This window comes from Aotus nancymaae, unplaced genomic scaffold (assembly GCF_030222135.1).
Source record: "Aotus nancymaae isolate 86718 unplaced genomic scaffold, 86718_ANA_hifiasm-v0.15.2.pri h1tg000007l, whole genome shotgun sequence".
Lineage (NCBI taxonomy): Eukaryota > Metazoa > Chordata > Mammalia > Primates > Aotidae > Aotus > Aotus nancymaae.
In genome coordinates, this window is record NW_026988418.1 from 6,284,436 (window position 1) to 6,304,380 (window position 19,945).

Genomic DNA, 19,945 nt, shown 5'->3' on the forward strand with positions numbered 1-19,945 from the left:
TAATGGGGTCATATATTTCTTCTGTGTGCCTACAAACTAGGGATCAGCAGGGTCTGCAAAGTTTTAGCCCCAGGAAGAATGAAAACTGAAAGCAGTCATGTTCTTTCTCTCTTCTCCACCCAGCTCCTGAAGGAGAAAGGGTACCTTCCACTTACCTCGACCTTTCTTACCTATTATCTTACCTGTTATCGCTGGAGTAGGCTATTATTTTGTACTCCATTTTCTATGGCTAGGCACTTGCTAAAGTATAAGCAAATAAACATTTTATTAGTATTTTATTTGTATTTTTGGAGAAGATACAGAGTTTCATGAGAAACACTGATTTTTCTCAAACAATAGAAAAAGTTGTTTTTTTTTTTTTAAAAAAACAAAACAAAAACCATTGTCTTAGAAGAAGAAAACAAGTCTCTTCAGCAAGCATGCAGTCAATTCAGATTGGAGGAACCAGTGAAGCAGAAGTTGCACATAGGAAGTAAGTTCAGATTTATCCACAAATGTCTTCTGGTCTAGTTCTGTAAGGCTCCAAATAGGCCAACCCAGCTTAAAACTGGCAACACCCTCAAACAAAACTCCCAGGGTCCCATGTAGTTTGAACACGGAGGACTCATTCTCCAGGAGGCTGCATCTGTTTACAGAACTCATCAAACTGCTGCTGTTCCAGTTCTGTCATGACTCTGTTGAGGGCATAGATCTGAATGACAGAAAGAGATACATCTGTTAGCAATGGAAGCAGCTGCTCAATGCATCTTCTGACATAACAGGTGGGTGTCATCTGAAAATACCAAAATTTCAGCAGTAGTGGTAATGCAGGGACAGTGATCTGGGAATAAGAGAGTCAGATATTAGTTCCATCTGGAGAATCAGGAAAGCAGCAATGAAGCAGGTGGCTTGATTTGGTCTTTAAGGGATTAGTAGGATCCCAAGAAAACAAGTTTCTTCAGCAAGCATGTGGCTAATTCAGATTGGAGGAATCAGTGAAGTGTAAGTTACATATAGTAAGATCAGATTTATCCACATATATCTTCTGGTCTAGCTCTGTAAGGCTCCAAATGGGCCATCTCAGTTTAAAATCTATCATGGGACATGATAGATGGTGGGGGAGGATATTATGTGTAAATAAATGTAATGGAAAAGTGCAGAGTCTGCTCTGGAAACTTCAAGTAGGCCAATATGAAGGATATTTTAGAGTAGGGGTTGGGAAGCTGGAGAAAGCAAGAAAATTATGTTGAGGTCTTAAATGCCATGCCAAGGAATCTGGATTTTATCTGGCAGATTCTGGAAAGCCAGCAAAGATAAGTGTGCAGGGGAGCAATGTGAATATATATAGTATATATATAAGCTAGCTATATATATATTTATATATATTTGAGACAGAGTCTTGCTCTGTCGCCCAGGCTACAGTGCAGTGGTGTGATCTCAGCTCACTGCAACCTCTGCCTCCTGGGTTCAAGTAATTCTCCTGCTTCAGCCTCCCAAGTAGCTGGGATTACAGGTGTCCACCACCACACCTGGCTAATTTTTGTATTTTTAGTAGAGACGAGGTTTCACCATGTTGGCCAGGCTGGTCTCAAACTCCTGACCTCATGTGATCCACCTGCCTGAGCCTCCCAAAGTGCTGGGATTACATGTGTGAACCACCGCGCCCAGCCATAAGCAAAGTGATTCTATCTGTGCTTTAGGAGGCATCTGTTACAATAGTCCAGGAAGGAAGTCGTGGGAATATTGCCTACGGCAGGCAGTGGTGATGGAAAGAAGATGGCAAGAGACATTCTCAGGTGAAAGGCAGGGTAACTACACCTTATTCCTCACCTTTCTTTATCCTTACAGTAATTAATCCACCCACTGAAGAACAGAAACAGATCACAAAACTTCCTAATTTGTAGAAGAAAAAAATGAGTGTGTGTGTGTGTGTGTGTGTGTGTGTGTAGAGGAGCTGTAACTTGATTAATTGAAAAGACGAGGAGAGGGAAAAAATGGAACTTAGAAGTGGACAAATAGAAAATACAAAATAAGAACTGAAACGAATGAAAAAGCAACCAAACCCACAACAGAGGATCACCAAGACTGCAAGATGGTTCTTTAAAATACTAACAATAACCTTGCAAACCTGACCCAACAGATCAACATAATAAGGGAGTGGGCACAAATAAACATTAGGAACTAGAAAGAACACTTAACTACTGACATAACAGAAATGACAATGAAACATTATGAACTCTGTGCCAACACATTTGACAACCTAAATGAAACAAGTTCCTAGGAAAAGTAAAATGATCAAAACTGACTAGAAAGCTTGAATGATCTTTAAGGAAAATGGCATTCTATACAGTGATGAAAGTAGTTACTAACACTACCATAAATGATTCTTGAAATGCAGAATACTGCTGATGAAACTGGTAAATTTTATATATATTTTACCATAATAACAACAAACTTGAATGGTTAAAAAAGTGCTGAGTGAAGAGAGCCAGTCACAGTAACATATATAAAAGTTCAGAAACATGCAAAACTAAACAATATATTGTTACACTACAATATTATTTAGAGGTATGCAGAGAGCCAATTAACATAGAACAGCAAGAATGATTAGCATAAAATTCAGCACAGAGGGTACTGCTGGTGGGAAAGGTGAGGCACATGACCAGAAGCAGGGAACGCAAAGTTTCCCAGTTACTGGTCATGTTCTATAGTTGGGTGTTTTATTCTTAAGCTCCACATAAATATACTTTTAGAGAGAGATCCAAGATGGCTGATCACTAGCAGCTCGGGCTCGTAGTTCCCAGTGAAAGCGCAGAGAACGAGAGGACGCCACACTTTCAGACGAATATTTGTTGCTCACGACCAGGAGATTCCCAGCAGAGGAGCCCCACGTGTCGCCAGGGCGACTCTTGTGGCTGGTGTGGCGGTTTTGCTGGTGCCTTAGCACGCCAGTTTTTGGTGCAGAGTCCGGAGATTCCCGGGCAGAAAAGCACCATCCATCTTAACACCGCTGTTTTGGCCGGCGCAGTGGTTTGCTCAGATTTCGGCGCTGGGAATCAACAAGTTGGACGTCTGCTCAGAGACCTAGTCAGAAAGTCGGTAACTACAACGACAACAGACGGATAAATATATAATGAAGGGAAGAAATCAGCGTAAAAAGGCAGAGGATACTCAAAATCAGAATGCCTCTCCCTCTACAGGGGATCGCAATTCCTCATCAGTAACGGAACAAGGCTTAATAGATTACGAGTGTGTTCCAATAACAGAAGAAGCAGGTTTCAAAATGTGGGTGGTAAGAAACTTCTGTAAATTAAAAGAACTTGTTCTAACCCAATGCAAAGAAAACTAAGAACCTTGAAAAAAGGTTTGACGAAATGTTAACGAGAATGGACAATTTAGAGAGGAATATAAGTGAATTGATGGAGCTGAAAAACACAACACGAGAACTTCGCAAAGTATGCACAAGTTTAAACAGTCGAATTGATCAAGTAGAAGAAAGGATATCAGAAGTCTAGAACCAGCTCAGTGAAATGAAACGAGAAGACAAGATTGGAGAAAAAAGGATGAAAAGGAATGAGCAAAGTCTCCAGGAAATATGGGACTATGTGAAAAGACCTAATTTACGTTTGATAGGTGTACCTGAATGTGATGAAGAGAATGAATCCAAGTTGGAAAATACTCTTCAGGATATCATTCAGGAAAACTTTCCCAACCTGGCAAGGCAGGGTAATATTCAACTCCAGGTAATACAGAGAACACCACAAAGATATTCTTCAAGAAGACCAACCTCAAGGCACATAATTGCCAGATTTATTAGGGTTGAAACGAAGGAGAAAATACTAAGGGCAGCCAGAGAGAAAGGTCAGGTTACCCATAAAGGGAAACCTATCAGACTTACAGCAGATCCCTCAGCAGAAACCCTACAAGCCAGAAAAGAGTGGGGACCAATATTTAACATCCTTAAAGAAAAGAACTTTCAACCCAGAATTTCCTATCCAGCCAAACTAAGCTTTATAATCGAAGGAAAAATTAAATCCTTTGCGAACAAACAAGTACTTAGAGAGTTCACCACCACCAGGCCTGCTTTACAAGAGCTTCTGAAAGAAGCACTATACATATAAAGGAACAACCAATATCAGCCTTTCCAAAAATATATCAAAAAGAAAAGAACATTAACACAAATGAAAAATTTACACTAACTAATGGGCAAAACAGCCAGCTAGCATCAAATGCCAGTATTAAAGTTATATATATTCTAATCGGATAAAAAGCCAAAACCCATCGGTATGCTGCATCCAGACCCATCTCACATGCAACGATACACAAAGACTCAAAACAAAGAGGAGGAGGAAGATTTATCAACCAATCAGAGAGTAAAAATAAACAAATAAATAAAAAGCAGGAGATGCAATTCTCGCCTCTGATAAAGTAGACTTTAAAGCAACAAAGAGCAAAAGAGGCAAAGAAGGACATTACATAATGGCAAAAGGATCAATGTAACAAGAAGAGCTAACGATTTTATAGATCAACGAGATAGAAAATTAACAAGGACATCCAGGATTTGAACTCAGACCCGGAACAAGTACTTAATAAACATTTATAGAACTCTCCACTTCAAATACATAAAACATACATTACCACCTCACAGCTATTCCATAAGTGACTACATAATTGGAAGTAAATCACTCCTCAGTAATCGCATAGCATTTCATAGATTTAAATGAAATATTGGTTGGCTGCTCATTTGTTATTTTCTTCCCTTATTCCTTCCTGTTTACATCAAGTATAATTATTGGTATAAAAGAGGTTTTCAATACCCATTACTAAACTGCATTCTAGCCTGGGCAAGAAAGCAATACTCCTATTCTCTCTCTCTCTCTCTTTCTTTTCCTTTTTCCTCCTCTTCTTTATTCTTTTTCTTTCTTTCTTTCAAAAAAATAAATAAATAAATATACTTTTAACACACACATATATATGTATTTTAAAACTTCTGCTTGTTTCATTCAGTAAGTATTTACTGAGCATTTGTAATTTGCACATTGCTGTGCTAGGGACTGAGAGGGATATTAAATAGCTTCTCACAGACCTCCAGATCGAGGAGGCAAGATGGTAGGAGAAAGAGGGGACTCACAATGGGTCAGGGTGTCCAGGCTAAAGAATGACTTTCTGTCAAGAAGGACCCCTAGCAGTGTCAAACGGTGCTTCCACTACCAATGTGCCTTCCATTCCCATTCACCTCCCACATCTCTCCTTCACATCTAACTTTCTGGCATCTCTGCAGCACTGAATAGAAACTGTCTCTTCTTCCCCACACATGGTCTTGTCTCATTACATTGCAGGCAATAAAGATTTAAAAAAAAAAAAAAAAAAAAAACCAGGCCGGGTACAGTGGCTCATGCGTGTAATCTCAGCACTTTGGGAGGCCAAGGTGGGCGGATCATGAGGTCAGGAGTTTGAGACCAGCCTGGCCAACTGGTGAAACTCTGTCTATAATAAAAATACAAAAATTAGCTGGGCATGGTTGCGGGTGCCTGTAATCCCAGCTACTCGGGAGGCTGAGGCAGAATGGCTTGAACCCGGGAGGCTGAGGTTGCAGTGAGCCGAGACTGCCACTGCCCTCCATCCTGGGTGACAGAGCAAGATTCCATTTAAAACAAAACAAAACAAAACAAAACAACACAACCAACCGACCAACCAAACAAAAAACCCAGCAAGGCAGCTGTAGGGGGCAAGACAAAAAACAACAAAGGTCAGAAGATGTTTCGACCATAGGCCTTCCCCTCATTAACTATAAGACTCTACTCACATCACTTTAAAGTGAGGATAATACTGCCTACCTCACAGGGCCATATATTTTACGTACTGAATTTACCAAGGTTAAATGGGAGTCATAATAACTCCTGCTTTGAAGCCCTGGTGTGAGGATTACATGTGGCCGTGCATGTGCAGACTTGGCCTGGTCCTGGCACATCTCAAGAGCTCCACAGGTCCAGCTGCTGCTGGAGTGCACCAACGTTGCATTTCAGCAGGTCAACAGGAACTCAGCAGTTGTTCAACTTAGACTCCACACAATAAAAGCAGGCTGCCTGCTTGGAAACACAAGATTATTCCTGATCATAATCACTGCTATTTATCAAATGAATCCTCTGTGCCAAGTACTGCACTACAGGCTTTACACATAATATTTCTATTCCTTTTAACGGTCTTCTGAGGTAGATATTATCCTCATTTTACCAAGGAGGAATTGATGAACTGGGATTCAGAGAGGTTAAGTATCTTGTCTAACGTCACATGGAAAGACTGGGATTTATGGAGGAGCTGAGATTTGAAGTCAGACACATAAATTTAACCTGTAGAACTTTACAGAAGGGTGTCAATAAGAGCATGAACAATGTCCTCAACATCTGTCCTTACAACATGCACAGAGGACAGGTTCATAGGGCTGTTTTTTTTAAAAAAATAGATTTTAATATAACAACTAAGAATAGGGAAAAACTCCAAATTAATGTTTTAACAAATTACAAGCTGTTACTAAAGATCATATGCTTGAATTTAAAAAAAAAATAGGAAAACAGATAAAGTCTCTCATTCAACCTAGCAGCTTAACCACTCTCTTTTAATAAATCTAGCATATTACAGTGGTATAACTTTATCTTTTTTAACACTTCACATAAAAATATGTGTGCCCTTTCCTACTTGTAATAATTAGTAGTCTCTAAAATGGTAAAATAAACTGAATTTACATTAGCAAATAAAAGTGAGAATTTGTACAGCTAGGCTCAGCAGCAAAAACGAAGAATAAGAATGAAAGGTGAAAAGGTGGCGGATGTCATGCAGAATGAGGATTTCCATAAAGGTCCGTGCCCTGTGGCCAAACACAGTTAACCTTCCACCATTTTTTTGTTGCTCTTAAATGAGCAAAACCAAATTCTGTTTTTATTTAATAAAATATTAAATCTTTATTTTCCTCCCACATAATGTGTGATCAGGTAAGGCAGAGATAAGTCCCACCATCTCTGGGGACAGCAGCAACACAGACTTCAGAAACAGCCTTGAATCATCAGTAACATTCTCCCCTAGGGACATCAGAAGGAATGCATCTAATAACAAATTTGCAATGTTGTCACATTGTTCTAAATTTATTTGATTAGTTTATCTGGAAGAACTTAATACATTATTTAAGAGAACAGTAAATTATTTTCTTGCTCTGAAAAAATAATGTTTTTTTCACATTTTAAAACATTTGAGTATGCTTTTGCAAAAGGAGTTGCAAGATTATGACAGCTGGGTTTTCAGAATGGCCATGTACAAGTCTGTATTTATAAGAACCTGGCAATCTGCCTATAATTTGCCTCTACAAATAGAGCTCTTTACACTATTTTAAAAAAACAGGCTTAAATTTTTCCCCATTCATTCTACTTGTAGAGCAAAGAGGTACGTACTTTTCAAGTATTCCATGGTAAAAGGTAATTTTTTTTGGCAAATTTTAAGCTGTTAAGCTTTTAGGACCAAAATATTTATGTGAAAAAAAAACATGCCTAGTCAATCCATTTATTTTATAGCCAAATGCTCTTGTCTTTTAAATAATGCAGAAAAATACTGATTTGCCAAGAAGGAGCACACTGGAAAAAGCCATTTTAAAGTACTGAAAAATGAGAAGTATTTTTTTTTTCTACTGATGAAAATTATCAGAAAAGCTATCCAGTCTGTTGTCTTTAGCTAGTTTTAATAAATCTTTTCAAAATGATGGTCAAGAAATCTTTAGAAAACTGGAAGAGGAGATGCTATTTTATAGCATGAAAAGAATTAAATTAATTGTAGAAATTCTCATTAAATTTTGGCTTTGGTTCTTCAGAAGAAATACTCATTTAACTTCTGCAGTCTGTTGTGTTTGAACACCATCTACCTGAGACAGGAGCCCAAGCATACCTTCATCATCAAAAGCCAAAATTGGATTCAAAGGAATTTCTGGACTCTTACTGTTGGTGACATCTAATCTGGATGGTTTTGATCCAATGGGTAAATTTATAATTTCTTCAACATTTTCATTCTGAACAGCTACTCCATTTTCATTTGGTTTTCCAAACTGGGGGTGCTCTCCACAGTCACTTTTGATTGGTGTGAGGTAACCACATATGGGCTGGCAACTGGTTCTCCATTTCCCAGAGCATTTGTCGTACACAGAAGTGCAGACAGCTCTGTTCCTCCAGTGAGAGCTCCCTTGGCTATATCACCATTTCTCTGATCAATGGTTTTCTTATCTGTAGCTTCTGTTCTCATGCTTCAGGGCTGTTTCTTATAGCAACCCTCATATTATTCACCAAAGCACAATGCAGTCACATCATCTGGGGACCTAGATCCAGGTGGGAATGGGGAGGTAAAGGACCACAGCTCTCAGATGGTCTGCCTTAATCCAAAGGTAGATTTCAATTTACAGATTAACTTCAAGTGCACTAGTAAGTTTACTTATTATGCTTACTGCCTCCCCTTGCTAAAATGCAAGATCCATGAAGGGAGGGATTCTTTTCTGTTTTGTCATCATGTACCACAAATTCCTAGAACAGTGCCTGGCACATACAATGACTCAATCAGATTAACAAAAACTAAAAGTTGACAATATCAAGTGTTAGGAAAAAAATGAGGAATGAGAACCCTCTTACACTGCTAGTGAGAGTGTAAACGTATACAAGTCCTTTGAAAGCAATTTGGCAGGTTGGCTCACACCTGTAATCCTAGCACATTGGGAGGCCAAGGTGGGTGGGTCACGTGAGGTCAGGAATTTCAGACCAGCCTGGCCAACATGGTGAAACCATGTCTCTACTAAAAATACAAAAATTAGCCGGGCATGGTGGTGCATACCTATAATCCCAGCTACTCAGGAGGCTGAGGTAGAATTGTTTGAACCTGGGAGGCAGAGGTTGCAGTGAGCCGAGATCGCACCACTTCACTCCAGTCTAGGCCACAGAGTGAGACTCTGTCTCAAAAAAAAAAAAAAAACAAACAAACCAAAAACCAAGCAAATTGGCAATGTCTAGTAAAATTGACAATGTATCCAATAATTTTTCTAGTTAAATACCCTACAGAAATTCTAATGCAGGTGCCAAAGGAAACACCTAAAAGCTTTTCACTACAGAAATGTTTGTAATAGCAGAAAATACTATAAATAATTTAAATGTGCACCCCCGTAAGAATGGATAAATATGCTAAAATGGATGCATAAAATAGACTATTGTAAAAATTGAGAATAAACTAGATTCTTATATTAGCATGAATAGCTCTAAAAAACAATGTAAGCAAAATAAAATGCAAGAATTATATTAATGTAAAAATTTAAAACAAATACTATTATATATTGTTCAAGGATATTAATATATTTGAATGTAAAAGTATAAAAAAATAGTTGTCCATGGGGAAATGTAAAAGGATGTAAGACAGGAAATGAACAAAGCAGACAAATAAAGCAGAGAGGGAAAAAAGACCAGCAAGCTTTTCCCTGACATTAAATACTAAAATACTCATGTGTGTATATGGCTCAATATTGGCAGTGTAAAGTTTAAAGCTTTTTATTCTCAAATTAATTGTAAGCATTGAGAGAACAAAGGAACACACTGGTGGGTTTAAAGCTTGGGCCTCTACCTGGTCATGCCTAGCTACTTTCTGCACCAAATCCAGAAGATCTGTGTTGGGGGTGTCTGATACTTCCGTGCTCTCTTTCATTCTGACCCCTTCTCTCCCCTTATATATCATTTTTTTTCCATTTCTTCCTTCCGTCGGGTCCCTGCCACAAAAGCTCCGCACCAGGCTGGGGTTCTGACACTAACTAGGCATGTGATTCTGGGCTGTCATCTCACCATTCCGGACCTCAGTGATCTCCCCTCTAAACCTAAGAGAACACCCATCCTGCCTGGAGGCAAGCAGGGCTCGCTCTCAGTTCTCTTTTCTGCTATTTCTCTATTCCAGAATCATCTCCGGCATACTACAGGCATATAGAGCCTCCGCCTTAATCTCACCTCCGCTCTTTGTCTTTGCTTCAGCTCCTGCTGGGCTGATTTCTGTTTGGCCTTCTCAACTCTACTGACAGGTTCTTTAACTTTGGTTTTTTCTTTACGTGCAGGTGGATCCATGGCTTGATTTTTTGGATATTTCTTAGGAGGCTCTGATCTGGGTGGTACAGAAAGAGGCACATCTTAAAAAAACAAAAACTAAAACAAAAAAACCTGCCAGTCACGCCTCTAATCCTTTAGCTCCGCCCCATCCTTTGCCAGGTGAAGCAAAGTGGTCTGGTGGCAAGGACGCTGGATGTGGGGAGCAGGACCTGAGTCCCAAAGCCACAACCTCGCTAAGTGTCCCCGGGCAAGTCTCTTCCCCACTCTGAGCCTTAGTTTTCTGTTTGCAAAATGGGATAATAGTATCTTCCTGGCTTCCCTCCAGGAGAGGCTGTGTGCGGGTGAAATGCGAAGAAACCTGTGAAAGCGCTGCCCACTCTGCAGCGTGCGGCACCCAGCCCGGGACTGTCCTAATGGAACGCTGAGGCCCAGAGAGCGCCCAGGGTTCTCCCACCGCAGCCGGCCCGACAACGACCGGCCCAACTCTGCAGAAGCCGTCGCTTCAGCGGCCTCCGGGCCAGGCCCCACCGCCGCCCGGGCCCGCCCTCCGCCGCCCGGCCCTCCGACCCCGCCCCGGTCCGGCCCCAGGGGACGGCCCTCTCCTCCCGCCCTCTTCCCTCTCCAGGAGGAAAATGGCGGCCGCTGGAACCGCCAACAGAGGGGCTCAGGGGTCTGTACCTTTCCCTGCCGGGCCACTGGACGTTGGAGCCTCCACCGAGTTGCAGACAACGCCCCCGGTGGGAAATCCTTGCCTTCTCCCCACCACTGGACCCAGCGCAGCGCGTCCGCCGGCCCTCGTCCTGGGCGGGGCCGGGGCGGGGCCGCGCGCAGGGGGAGGGGCGGAGGGCAGCGCGCCAGGGGACTTCCGCCCGCTGGAAGGGCCGCGCGTGCGTAGAGAGGATGTCTGGAAATTCGCGTAGAGGGCGGGGTGGGGCGGGGCGAGCTGGTGCCGGGGCGGGGCAGAGGCGGGGCCGGGGCGGGGTGGGTGGTGGTTACGGCTCACAAAAGCTTTTTCCTGGTATATTTTCTGCAACAGCTACTAGGTTTTAGAGGGTGAGATCTTGATCCTGGAATTGGAATTGCTCAGAATTCGAATTCCGAGCCTCAGTTTCTTAATTCGAAAAGTGGGGATTGGTGATTGCCACCTTCATTCATGAGTTTATTGGGCGGATCAAGTGAGATCCCGTTTGCCGCAGTGCTTTGAAAAAGGAAATCTTGACAGAAGTACCATTAGCCATAATGGTATAAATACAGAGAAACATTCACGTTCACTGATTACCGAGAAGATGTGAATTAAAATAGATGGCTGTCATTTTCCATGTTACATTAGCAAGGATTGACAAAAAAAATAGCTACCTCACATTTGGGCTTACTATATTCCAGGCACTGTTCTTACAGCTTCACATTAATTCCTCATAATAAGTGTATATAATGTATACGTGTGTATTATTATCCCCATTTTACACAAAAGCGTACAGAAGCACTGAAAAGTTTAGTGAGTTGTCCAGGGTCACACAGCTCCTAAGTGCTGGAGCAAGTATTTCAGCCAGGATTCACAGGACAATGACCTTATCCAAAGTAAAACCATGTTCGGGTCTACTATTTACTCCACTATCAAACTAATAAAAATGAAAACAATTGATAGATGCTAAGCAAGCAATGAACTCAGCCCAGGTGGACACTCATGCGCTTCCAGTCAAACTGTAAATCGTTCCAGCCTTTCTGGAGGTCAGTTTCATACTAGGTATCAAAAGCCTTAAAAGTGAGCACAACCCCCTAAAAAGATAAATACTGTATGTTTCCATTCATATGAAGTATCTAAAACAGTCCAAGTCTAAGAAACAGAAAGTAGAATGGTGACTGCCAGTGTCTGGGAGAGAGGGAAAAGAGGAATTGTTTAAAGGGTATAGAGTTTTAGGTTTGTAAGGTGAAAAAGTTCTAGAGATCTGTTGCACAATTTTTTAAATTTTATTTAATTTTTAAAAAATAGATGGGTCTTGCTCTATCACCCAGGTTGGAGTGCAGTGGTGCAATCACAACTCACTGTAACCTGGGCTCAAGCAATCCTCCCACCTCAGCCTTCAAAGTATCTGGAAATACAGGCACACACCATCATGCCTGGCTAATTTTTTTATTTTTTGTAGGGATGGGTCTCACTATGTTTTCCAGGGTGATCTGGAAATCCTGGACTCAAATGATCCTCCCGCCTTGGCCTCCCAAGGTGCTGGCATTACAGATGTGAGCAATTGCGCCCAGATTTTCCAAAATTTCTACAGTAAACATTTATTCTTTAGCAATCAGAGGAAAGTACAATAAATATCTTTTTTTTTTTTTTTTTTTTTTGAGACAAGGTTTGGCTCTTTTGCCCAGACTGGAGTGCAGTGGCGCAATCTTGGCTCACGGCAACCTCTGCCTTCCGGTTTCAAGCGATTCTCCTGCCCCAGCTTCCCGAGTAGCTGGGATTACAGGCACCCGCCACCATGCCTGGCTAATTTTTTTTATTTTTAGTAGAGACATGGTTTCACCATGTTGGCCAGGCTGGTCTCGAACTCCTGAAAACCTCATGATCCACCCACCTTGGCCTCCCAAAGTGCTGGGATTACAGGCGAGCCACCGTGCCCAGTCTCAATAAATATCTTTTTAAAAACCCTATACAAATGCTGATTTGATTATTATTAATAAAAGTAACCAAATTCTGATAGAATTTCAGAGATCTTGACATAGTATTGGTATTTTACATTTGTGTCATATGGTATAGTTTATAAAGTTCATACAAGCTATTGTGGGTAACCCCTCACCTGGGCACTGAGGAAGGAGAGCTGTGCAAACCCCAGGCACAATTAGTGCCTGAAGAATATCTTAGTTTATAGTGTTATTACTCAGCTATTTTCTTTATATAATCTTTCTATATAATCATATAATAACTTACTGCTTAATTTATCTAGCTTATATAAACATACTCAGTACTTATATCTAGCATACTTAGTTCCATATAATCTTTCTATATAATCATATAACAGATATAGTCAGAGCTGTGCTGACACATTTAGTGCTGATTTATATAATCCTTCTATATAACCATATAGTAGTTTGTAGTAGGAGGAATGCCTAGAGCAGTCACAGAACAGAAGCAGTACATGGGAAAACAGCCAGACCAGGACAAGAACCAAAGACCCAGGTGGTGGCATCCCTGCCTGAAAGGGCATACGCTGTATGGCAGGCTTGGAGCAAGAGCCTCTCCTCCTGATAAAGGAGTTGTAGTACCTTGCATCCAGTTCCTGTGGAAAGTAGGCCTCAGGCTTGAGATCCTGGAAGTAACCGAGGGAGAAGAACCCCTCTGGTGTGACTGGGTCACGGCGGCTGTACACCCTGTCAGTCTTTTCTTACTTCTATGCTAGCACAAATCATCCTCCCATAAATATCTTAGAGAAGAGCACAAGTCTGTCAGCTTCCACTGCATTGGCTTACAGTATCCTTCTATTAGAAACCCTTTGAAGTCTCCAGCCCCCAGATAAGAAGTGTTGCCCACGACACCTGTTGCACACAGCCCACCTCCTTGCCTTGGTGACCTAATGGGGGTGGACCTCTTTTCCGTACACGACCCTCTACTACTGCGCATGGCCCACCTCTCTGCCCAGGTGACATAATGGGGTGGCCCCCTCGTTTGTGACTCGTGATTATGTATGCCCTATTACTAAGCCTATAGATGATGACCTCACGACCCTTCTCCCTGATTGTACCTAATAAATACAGACGCTCTGTGCGTTGGGTGTCTCGCATGTCTCCGCTCATAGGTGGCATGGCCCCCCGAGTCCAGCTGCTCTTCTCCAGTTCTTCAGTGTCCTGTCTCTTTACTTCTCAGATCCTGCACCTCAGCACAGCATAAGGGACACCCAACGACCCTGTGGGGCCAACAGCCCTGCAAGCTGTGAACTAGATTGCAGCTGGAGACAGGGCAGGACCTTTAGAAGCCTTTAAAAAGGCAGCTAAAAACAGACCAGCTATAGGGAGTGGAGGAGTGGAAAAGTCACATGGAAGACTGGAAAAGTAGTAGTGCTGTTGAGTCACTGCTGAAGGTGGAGAAGGTGAGATGAGTTGGTTTGGGAGAGGGAGAAAGAGGATGAGTTAGAGGTGTGTGTGTGTGTGCGTGCGCGCACGCTAGAGAGAGAGAGAGAGAGAGAGAGAGAGAGAGATTATGCTTCAAGTGGCAATAGGCAAGAAGAATTGTCCAGTGAACATTTACGAGACTCTAGAAAAGCACCAGTTTGGGATTCTTCATTCTTTATCGGGAAGGTGAAAGTTGGAGCCAGGAGGGAGTGAACGTTGAGACCTATCGAGGTCCCCTCCCTATTGTCCATGAGTTTGTGCTTCGGCTGTCTCTTTTGCACATACCAGTGGACTCTTGGCCGGGCTGCAGAATTTCCTGGTTTGTTGAATGGCTAGCAAGAGTTTACACTAATATAACTGTAGAATATTTTTACAGTTGAAGTATATACTATACTAAGATTATATTCACTTTATTGAATAACCTTTTTTCTAGAGTCAAAAATTGTCTGTTTTTTATTTGTTTAATGATCTATGCATCCATTGTTTATTTTTTATTTTTAGAGATGGGCTCAAGTGATCCTCCTGTTTCAGCCTCCGAGTAGCTGGGACTATAGATATGAGCCACCATACCCAGCTATCTATGCATCTATTGTTAACTCTTTCACAGACTCTCCATTAGAACTATAAAATATTTGTTGATCTGGTCACGTGAACCAGGTCATCTACCAGTGTCTTTTTTTGTTTCCTTGGCAACATCCCTCCTTAGACTCATCCTCTTCTTGCTCCAAACTCTTCCGCTTGGCCTTGCTTCACAGCTCTTGTCCTAGGATTTGGGGCCTGACCACATTCTGGGCATTGTCCTCTTGTTTCTCCTGTGCCAAATCCCCTGCTCTGGATCTTATGTTTTTCCATTCTTGGGTTATTCTCTCATTTTGGAGGAGCACGTTCTCCATTAACTCCCCAGAAAGGGTTCATGGAAGGTAAATTTTTGAGTCATTACTTGTCTAAAAATGGCTTTATTTTCTTTCATCCTTGAGTGACAGATTTCCACTTTGGAAATTATTTTCCCTCAGAAGTTTAAAGGCATTGATTCGTTGTCATCTAGCTTCTCATGTGACTAGACTCTTGAGGAGACTGATTTATTCTGACTTCTGTTACTTCCTGTATATTTTGTTTGTTTGTTAGTTTTTGGAAGCCTTTAGGATATTTTTCTCCTTTATCCTTGATGTTCTGAACGCTCTTAATAAACTGTCCTGTAAGTATTTTTCATTCATTATGCTAAGCACGGGGTGTCACCTTTCAATTGGGAAACATAGTCTTCCATTCTGGGAAATGTTCTCTGTGATCAGTTTCTCTCTCTCTCTCTCTCTCTATTTTTTTTTAACAAAAAGAGACGGGGTATCCCTATGTTGGCCAGGCTGGTCTTGAACTCCTGGCTTCAAGTGATCCTCCTGCCTCAGTCTCCCAAAGTGCTGAAATTATAGGTGTGAGCTGCCACGCCCAGCCAGTTTCCCTGTTTTTACATTCTTCTTCATGTTCCATTTCTTGATTTTGTTTATTCTGCTCTACAAGAGATTATCCTGAGCTGTATCTCCTGGTTCTTCTATTGAACTTTTTCATTTCTGCTACAAAAATGTTAATTTCCAAGAGTTTTTTTTGTTCCCCGACTTTCCTTTTTGATAGCTGCTTGGTCTTATGTTGTGAATTCAGGATCTTCTCTTATTTCATATTTCTGAAGATGCCAATTGTAATTTTCTGCTGTTTTCTTCTGCTTCCTAGATTGTCGCTGTTGTGTATTTTGGTCTCTGGCTTTCAAGTTGGAGCTTTTCCTCAGACAGTAACAGCTACCATTGAGTATCAGCCCCTATTCTAAGTGTTTTGCATGTTTTAGCTAAGCTAATCCTTACAACAACCCTATGAGGTAGGGCCAGGCCCAGGTCCCTCCCATCCCAGGCCTGGAAGGTTCTTCAGCTGAGAATTTCTTCTTGCTGATTGACGTCAGGAACCCTTTATATGATGTTTCCCCCAATCCTGCCTCCCTCTGCAGACACCTGGGTTAGATTTAAGTTTTTGCTAGATCTGTTATACTAGTGAGCTCTCTAAACAGAGAGCTCACTAGTAACAGATTAAAAAAATGTATTGACATCTCTGTTTCACAGTTACCTACTGTCCTGTTCTCTTTTTCCTTTCCTTTTGTACTCCAAGATTGTCATTTTAGTTCATTTTGGGAGGTAACAGAGATAAACATTTGTGTTCAATGAGCTATGTTTATTTAACTGGAAATCCAGAGCTCTGTCTCCCTCTTTAAGTCAGGAAACATACAGACCAAAAAAATTACAGTGATTTTACTAGATTCTGGGATTACGATTATGAGTGATATCTATATCTATATCTGCATCTATTTTTTCATTCAGAGTTAGAAGTCAAAAAAGAATATTTCAGATAAGAAATTCATTTTATGGGGCCGGGCACGGTGGCTCATGCCTGTAATCCTAGCACTTTGGGAGGCCGAGGTGGGTGGATCACCTGAGGTCAGGAGTTTAAGACCAGCCTGGCCATCAGGGTGAAACCCCATCTTATAAAAAAAAATAAAAATAAAAATAAAAAAAGAAATTCATTTTATGATGTGATTTAGACTATCTGATAAAATGCTTCTTGAGGAAGCAGTAAAAATATTATGACAAGTTATATATTGGTATAATTACTTTGGAAAGCAACTTAGTATCATCTATAGCCTGGCAATACCACTTCTAGGTATATATTCTCAGGATGGCTTTACATTTAAAATTATTAAGGAGTTCAGAGAGCTTCAGTTTATATGAGTTATATTTTTTGAATTTTTCCATATTAGAAATTAAAACTGACTCGATGTGGTGGCTCATGCCTGTAATTCAGCACTTTGGGAGGCCAAGGTGCAAGGATCACCTTAGACCAGGAGTTTGAGACCAGCCTGGGCAACATAGTGAGACCCCATTTCTACAAAAAAAATTTAAAATAGCTGGACTTGGTGGCATGCACCTGTAGTCCGAGCTACTGGGGAGGCTGAGGCAAGAGGATCACTTGAGCCTAGGAGTTCAAGGCTGCAGTGAGCTATGATTGTGCCCTTGTACTCCATCCTAGGCGACGGAGCTAGACCCTATCTCTAAAAACAAAACAAAACAAAACAAAAAACTGATAAAAATTAAATATAATTACTTCTTTTAAAAATAAAAATAATACACAAATTAAATGTCAACAAAACATATATTTATGAAAAGCAAAGTTTGAAACAAAAATATTACTGAGAAGAGTGGCACTGCTTTATATTTATATAAATCTTTTTTTTAAAATTAATTAATTTTTGGTTTTTTTTTTTTGAGGCGGAATGTCACCCATGCTGGAGTGCAGTGGTACGATCTCAGCTCACTGTAACCTCCACCTCCCAGGTTCAAGCAATTCTCGTGCCTCAGCCTCCTGAGTAGCTGGGATTATAGGAGCATGCCACCATGCCTGGCTAATTTTTGTATTTTTAGTAGAGATAGGATTTTGCCATGTGGGCTAGGATGGTCTCTAACTCCTGACCTCAGGTGATCCGACTGCCTCAGCCTCCCAAAGTCCTGGGATTACGTATGTGAGCCACCACACCTGGCCCTAATAAATTTTTAATTGACACATATGGTACATATTTATGGGGTATGTGTAGTGATTAGATCAGGGTAATAAACATGTGCATCATCTCAAACATTTGTCATTTTTATGTGTTGGGGACGTTCAATATCCTTTCTTCTTTATTTGAAACTACATCATATATTATTGTTAACTATGCTTATCCTACAGTGCTACAAAACACTAGAAGTTGTTCCTCCTACCTGGCTGTGATTTTGTGTTAATGAACAAATCTCTCCCTATCCTCCCCTTCCCTCTCCAGCCTCTAGTAACTTCTGTTCTGTTTTTGACTTCTATGAGATTAATTTCTTTTTAACATCTATGAGTAAGAACATGTGGTGTTTAACTTTCTGTGCCTGGCTTATTTCACTTAACACAATGTCTTCTAGTTCCATCCATGTCACCTTGAATGACAGGATTTTATTCTTTTTAATGGCTGTAAATCTTTTAGATGTCTGGCTCAATAGAAGACAGCTGTATTCTCAAGCCAGCTATCTGCTGCAATATGTTTTATGGTTGAAGTGTATGTAATTGGAAAAGGAACATTTCAATAGCCTTTTCAGATAATCATGGATGTTCTTTGATAAGACACCAAAACTCAGCAAGTGATAGCTTTTTAAAGTTTTATTGTAATGTGAAATCTGAAACCATAGCAATGACCTTTTTATACTCTATTATAGCAACACTCACAGTTTTTCTTGCATTTCGAATGAATGTTTTACCCATGCAGGGTTTTGTCAACACATGCATTGGTCATTTGGAAATTGCTGGGTCACTGAGTTATACAGATCTTCTAAATGTTGACACATTTCATAATACAACATCAAAAAATCACATTTATTAATACCAATACCAATCTCATCAGAAAAGTCTTTTGCTATTGTGAGAGTATCAAACTCTTAATAGCAGATAAAAATTTTCCAAAATTCGAATTTTTGCTCAAAAGGTTGAATTTTCCATTGACAACAAACACTGTCAGTTGCTTTTCTTCAAGTGACAGGTGCACTTTCTTCATTTTGGAGAAAATGTCTGCCAGATACCCACGTCTGAATGATTATACTTTGTCTTATAGCTGTACTTTCAGGTAAGAATGGTGCTCTGTGAGTCAAGTGGTTACTTCAGCTCACAACTCAATCATTTAAGGTTTTTTCCTCGAGAAAGTCATCATACTTTGATATGCAGCATAACTGCGTATGCATCTTTCCCATTTTGTCACACAGAATATTGAAAAGATGTGTCTCTAAGAGGTGAGATTTAATAAAATTTGTAACTTTTACTACAGTTTGGTGCCACTTGCTGATTTGTGCTGGCAGTTTTACCCACTGTTGCTTTTGCAGGGTCCTTGGAAATGTCAATACCATGAAAAAGGCAAACAACGTCTTTATTATGATGAACATAGTTTTAACCTGGCTGATAGGACCTCAGGGACTTCCAAGGTTCATGGACCACACATTAAGAACTGCTGCTCTAGAGGAACTCTTGCACATGTGAGCAGGAAATATCTATCAAGAATGTTCAGGGCAGTACTGTTTATAAAAGCAAATGCCTGGAAACAACCCACATTTCTATCAGTAAGGGAAGAGAGAAACTGTTGGTAGAGTTATATAATGGTCTACTATACTATATAGCAGTGAATGAATATCCTAGCGCTCTGTGAAACAAACTAGATTATTTCAGTGTCTTAATTTGTACTCCCCCAAAACAGAGTATGAGATGTGAGACAAATCTTTTGGTGCAGGAGTGTGTTTAGGAGGTAATCCCAGGAAGCAGAAATGGGAGTGAGCAAAGAAGGAAAAAAGTCAATAAAAGGTGCAATATGGAGCACCTGTCACTATGGAGTGCTGTGCTCAGTCACATTGGGAACATTTGGAGGAATCATGTAGAATACAGCGCAGAGCTGAAGGTGTAAGGCTGGAGCATTTTCCCTTGACTCCCCTTACTGCTGTTTCTGTCTCCAAGACTTCGGCTTTGGTGAAATCCTGGGCTGCAAAGCCTTCCAAGGCTTTGTAGAGAGCCCTGAGACAGGTAAGCCGAAGGATGCTGTGGCCTGTGAGGGGGCATGCTGGCAGCTTGTCTACAAGTCTCAGCTACATCAAAATTGAGTGGGCTGAGGGGACATGGTGTGGGCCACCACAGTTGTCTGCTAGACTCAGAAATTAATGTTGGAT

At 40.9% G+C, this 19,945-nt stretch overlaps 1 protein-coding gene across 1 annotated transcript; it reads right to left on the bottom strand.

Moving 5' to 3' along the window:
• Window positions 1-258: 258 nt before the first annotated feature.
• On the bottom strand, window positions 259-10,980 carry SVBP (small vasohibin binding protein). Its single transcript, XM_064372257.1, has 3 exons — window positions 10,764-10,980; window positions 9,990-10,140; window positions 259-691 (listed from the first exon to the last, which is right to left on the bottom strand). Exons 2-3 carry the CDS (start codon window positions 10,101-10,103, stop codon window positions 605-607), a joined length of 201 nt encoding a protein of 66 aa, XP_064228327.1. The 5' UTR covers window positions 10,104-10,140; window positions 10,764-10,980; the 3' UTR covers window positions 259-604.
• Between the last annotated feature and the right edge of the window lie 8,965 nt (window positions 10,981-19,945).

Bases quoted from the DNA above. Each gene is read 5' to 3' on its own strand.
- SVBP (XM_064372257.1), bottom strand. From the start codon at position 10,103: ATGGATCCACCTGCACGTAAAGAAAAAACCAAAGTTAAAGAACCTGTC. The intron at 692-9,989 runs GTGAGATTAAGG...TCTGTCATTCAG, and splicing joins AGCAAAGACAAAGAGCGGAG to ATCTATGCCCTCAACAGAGT.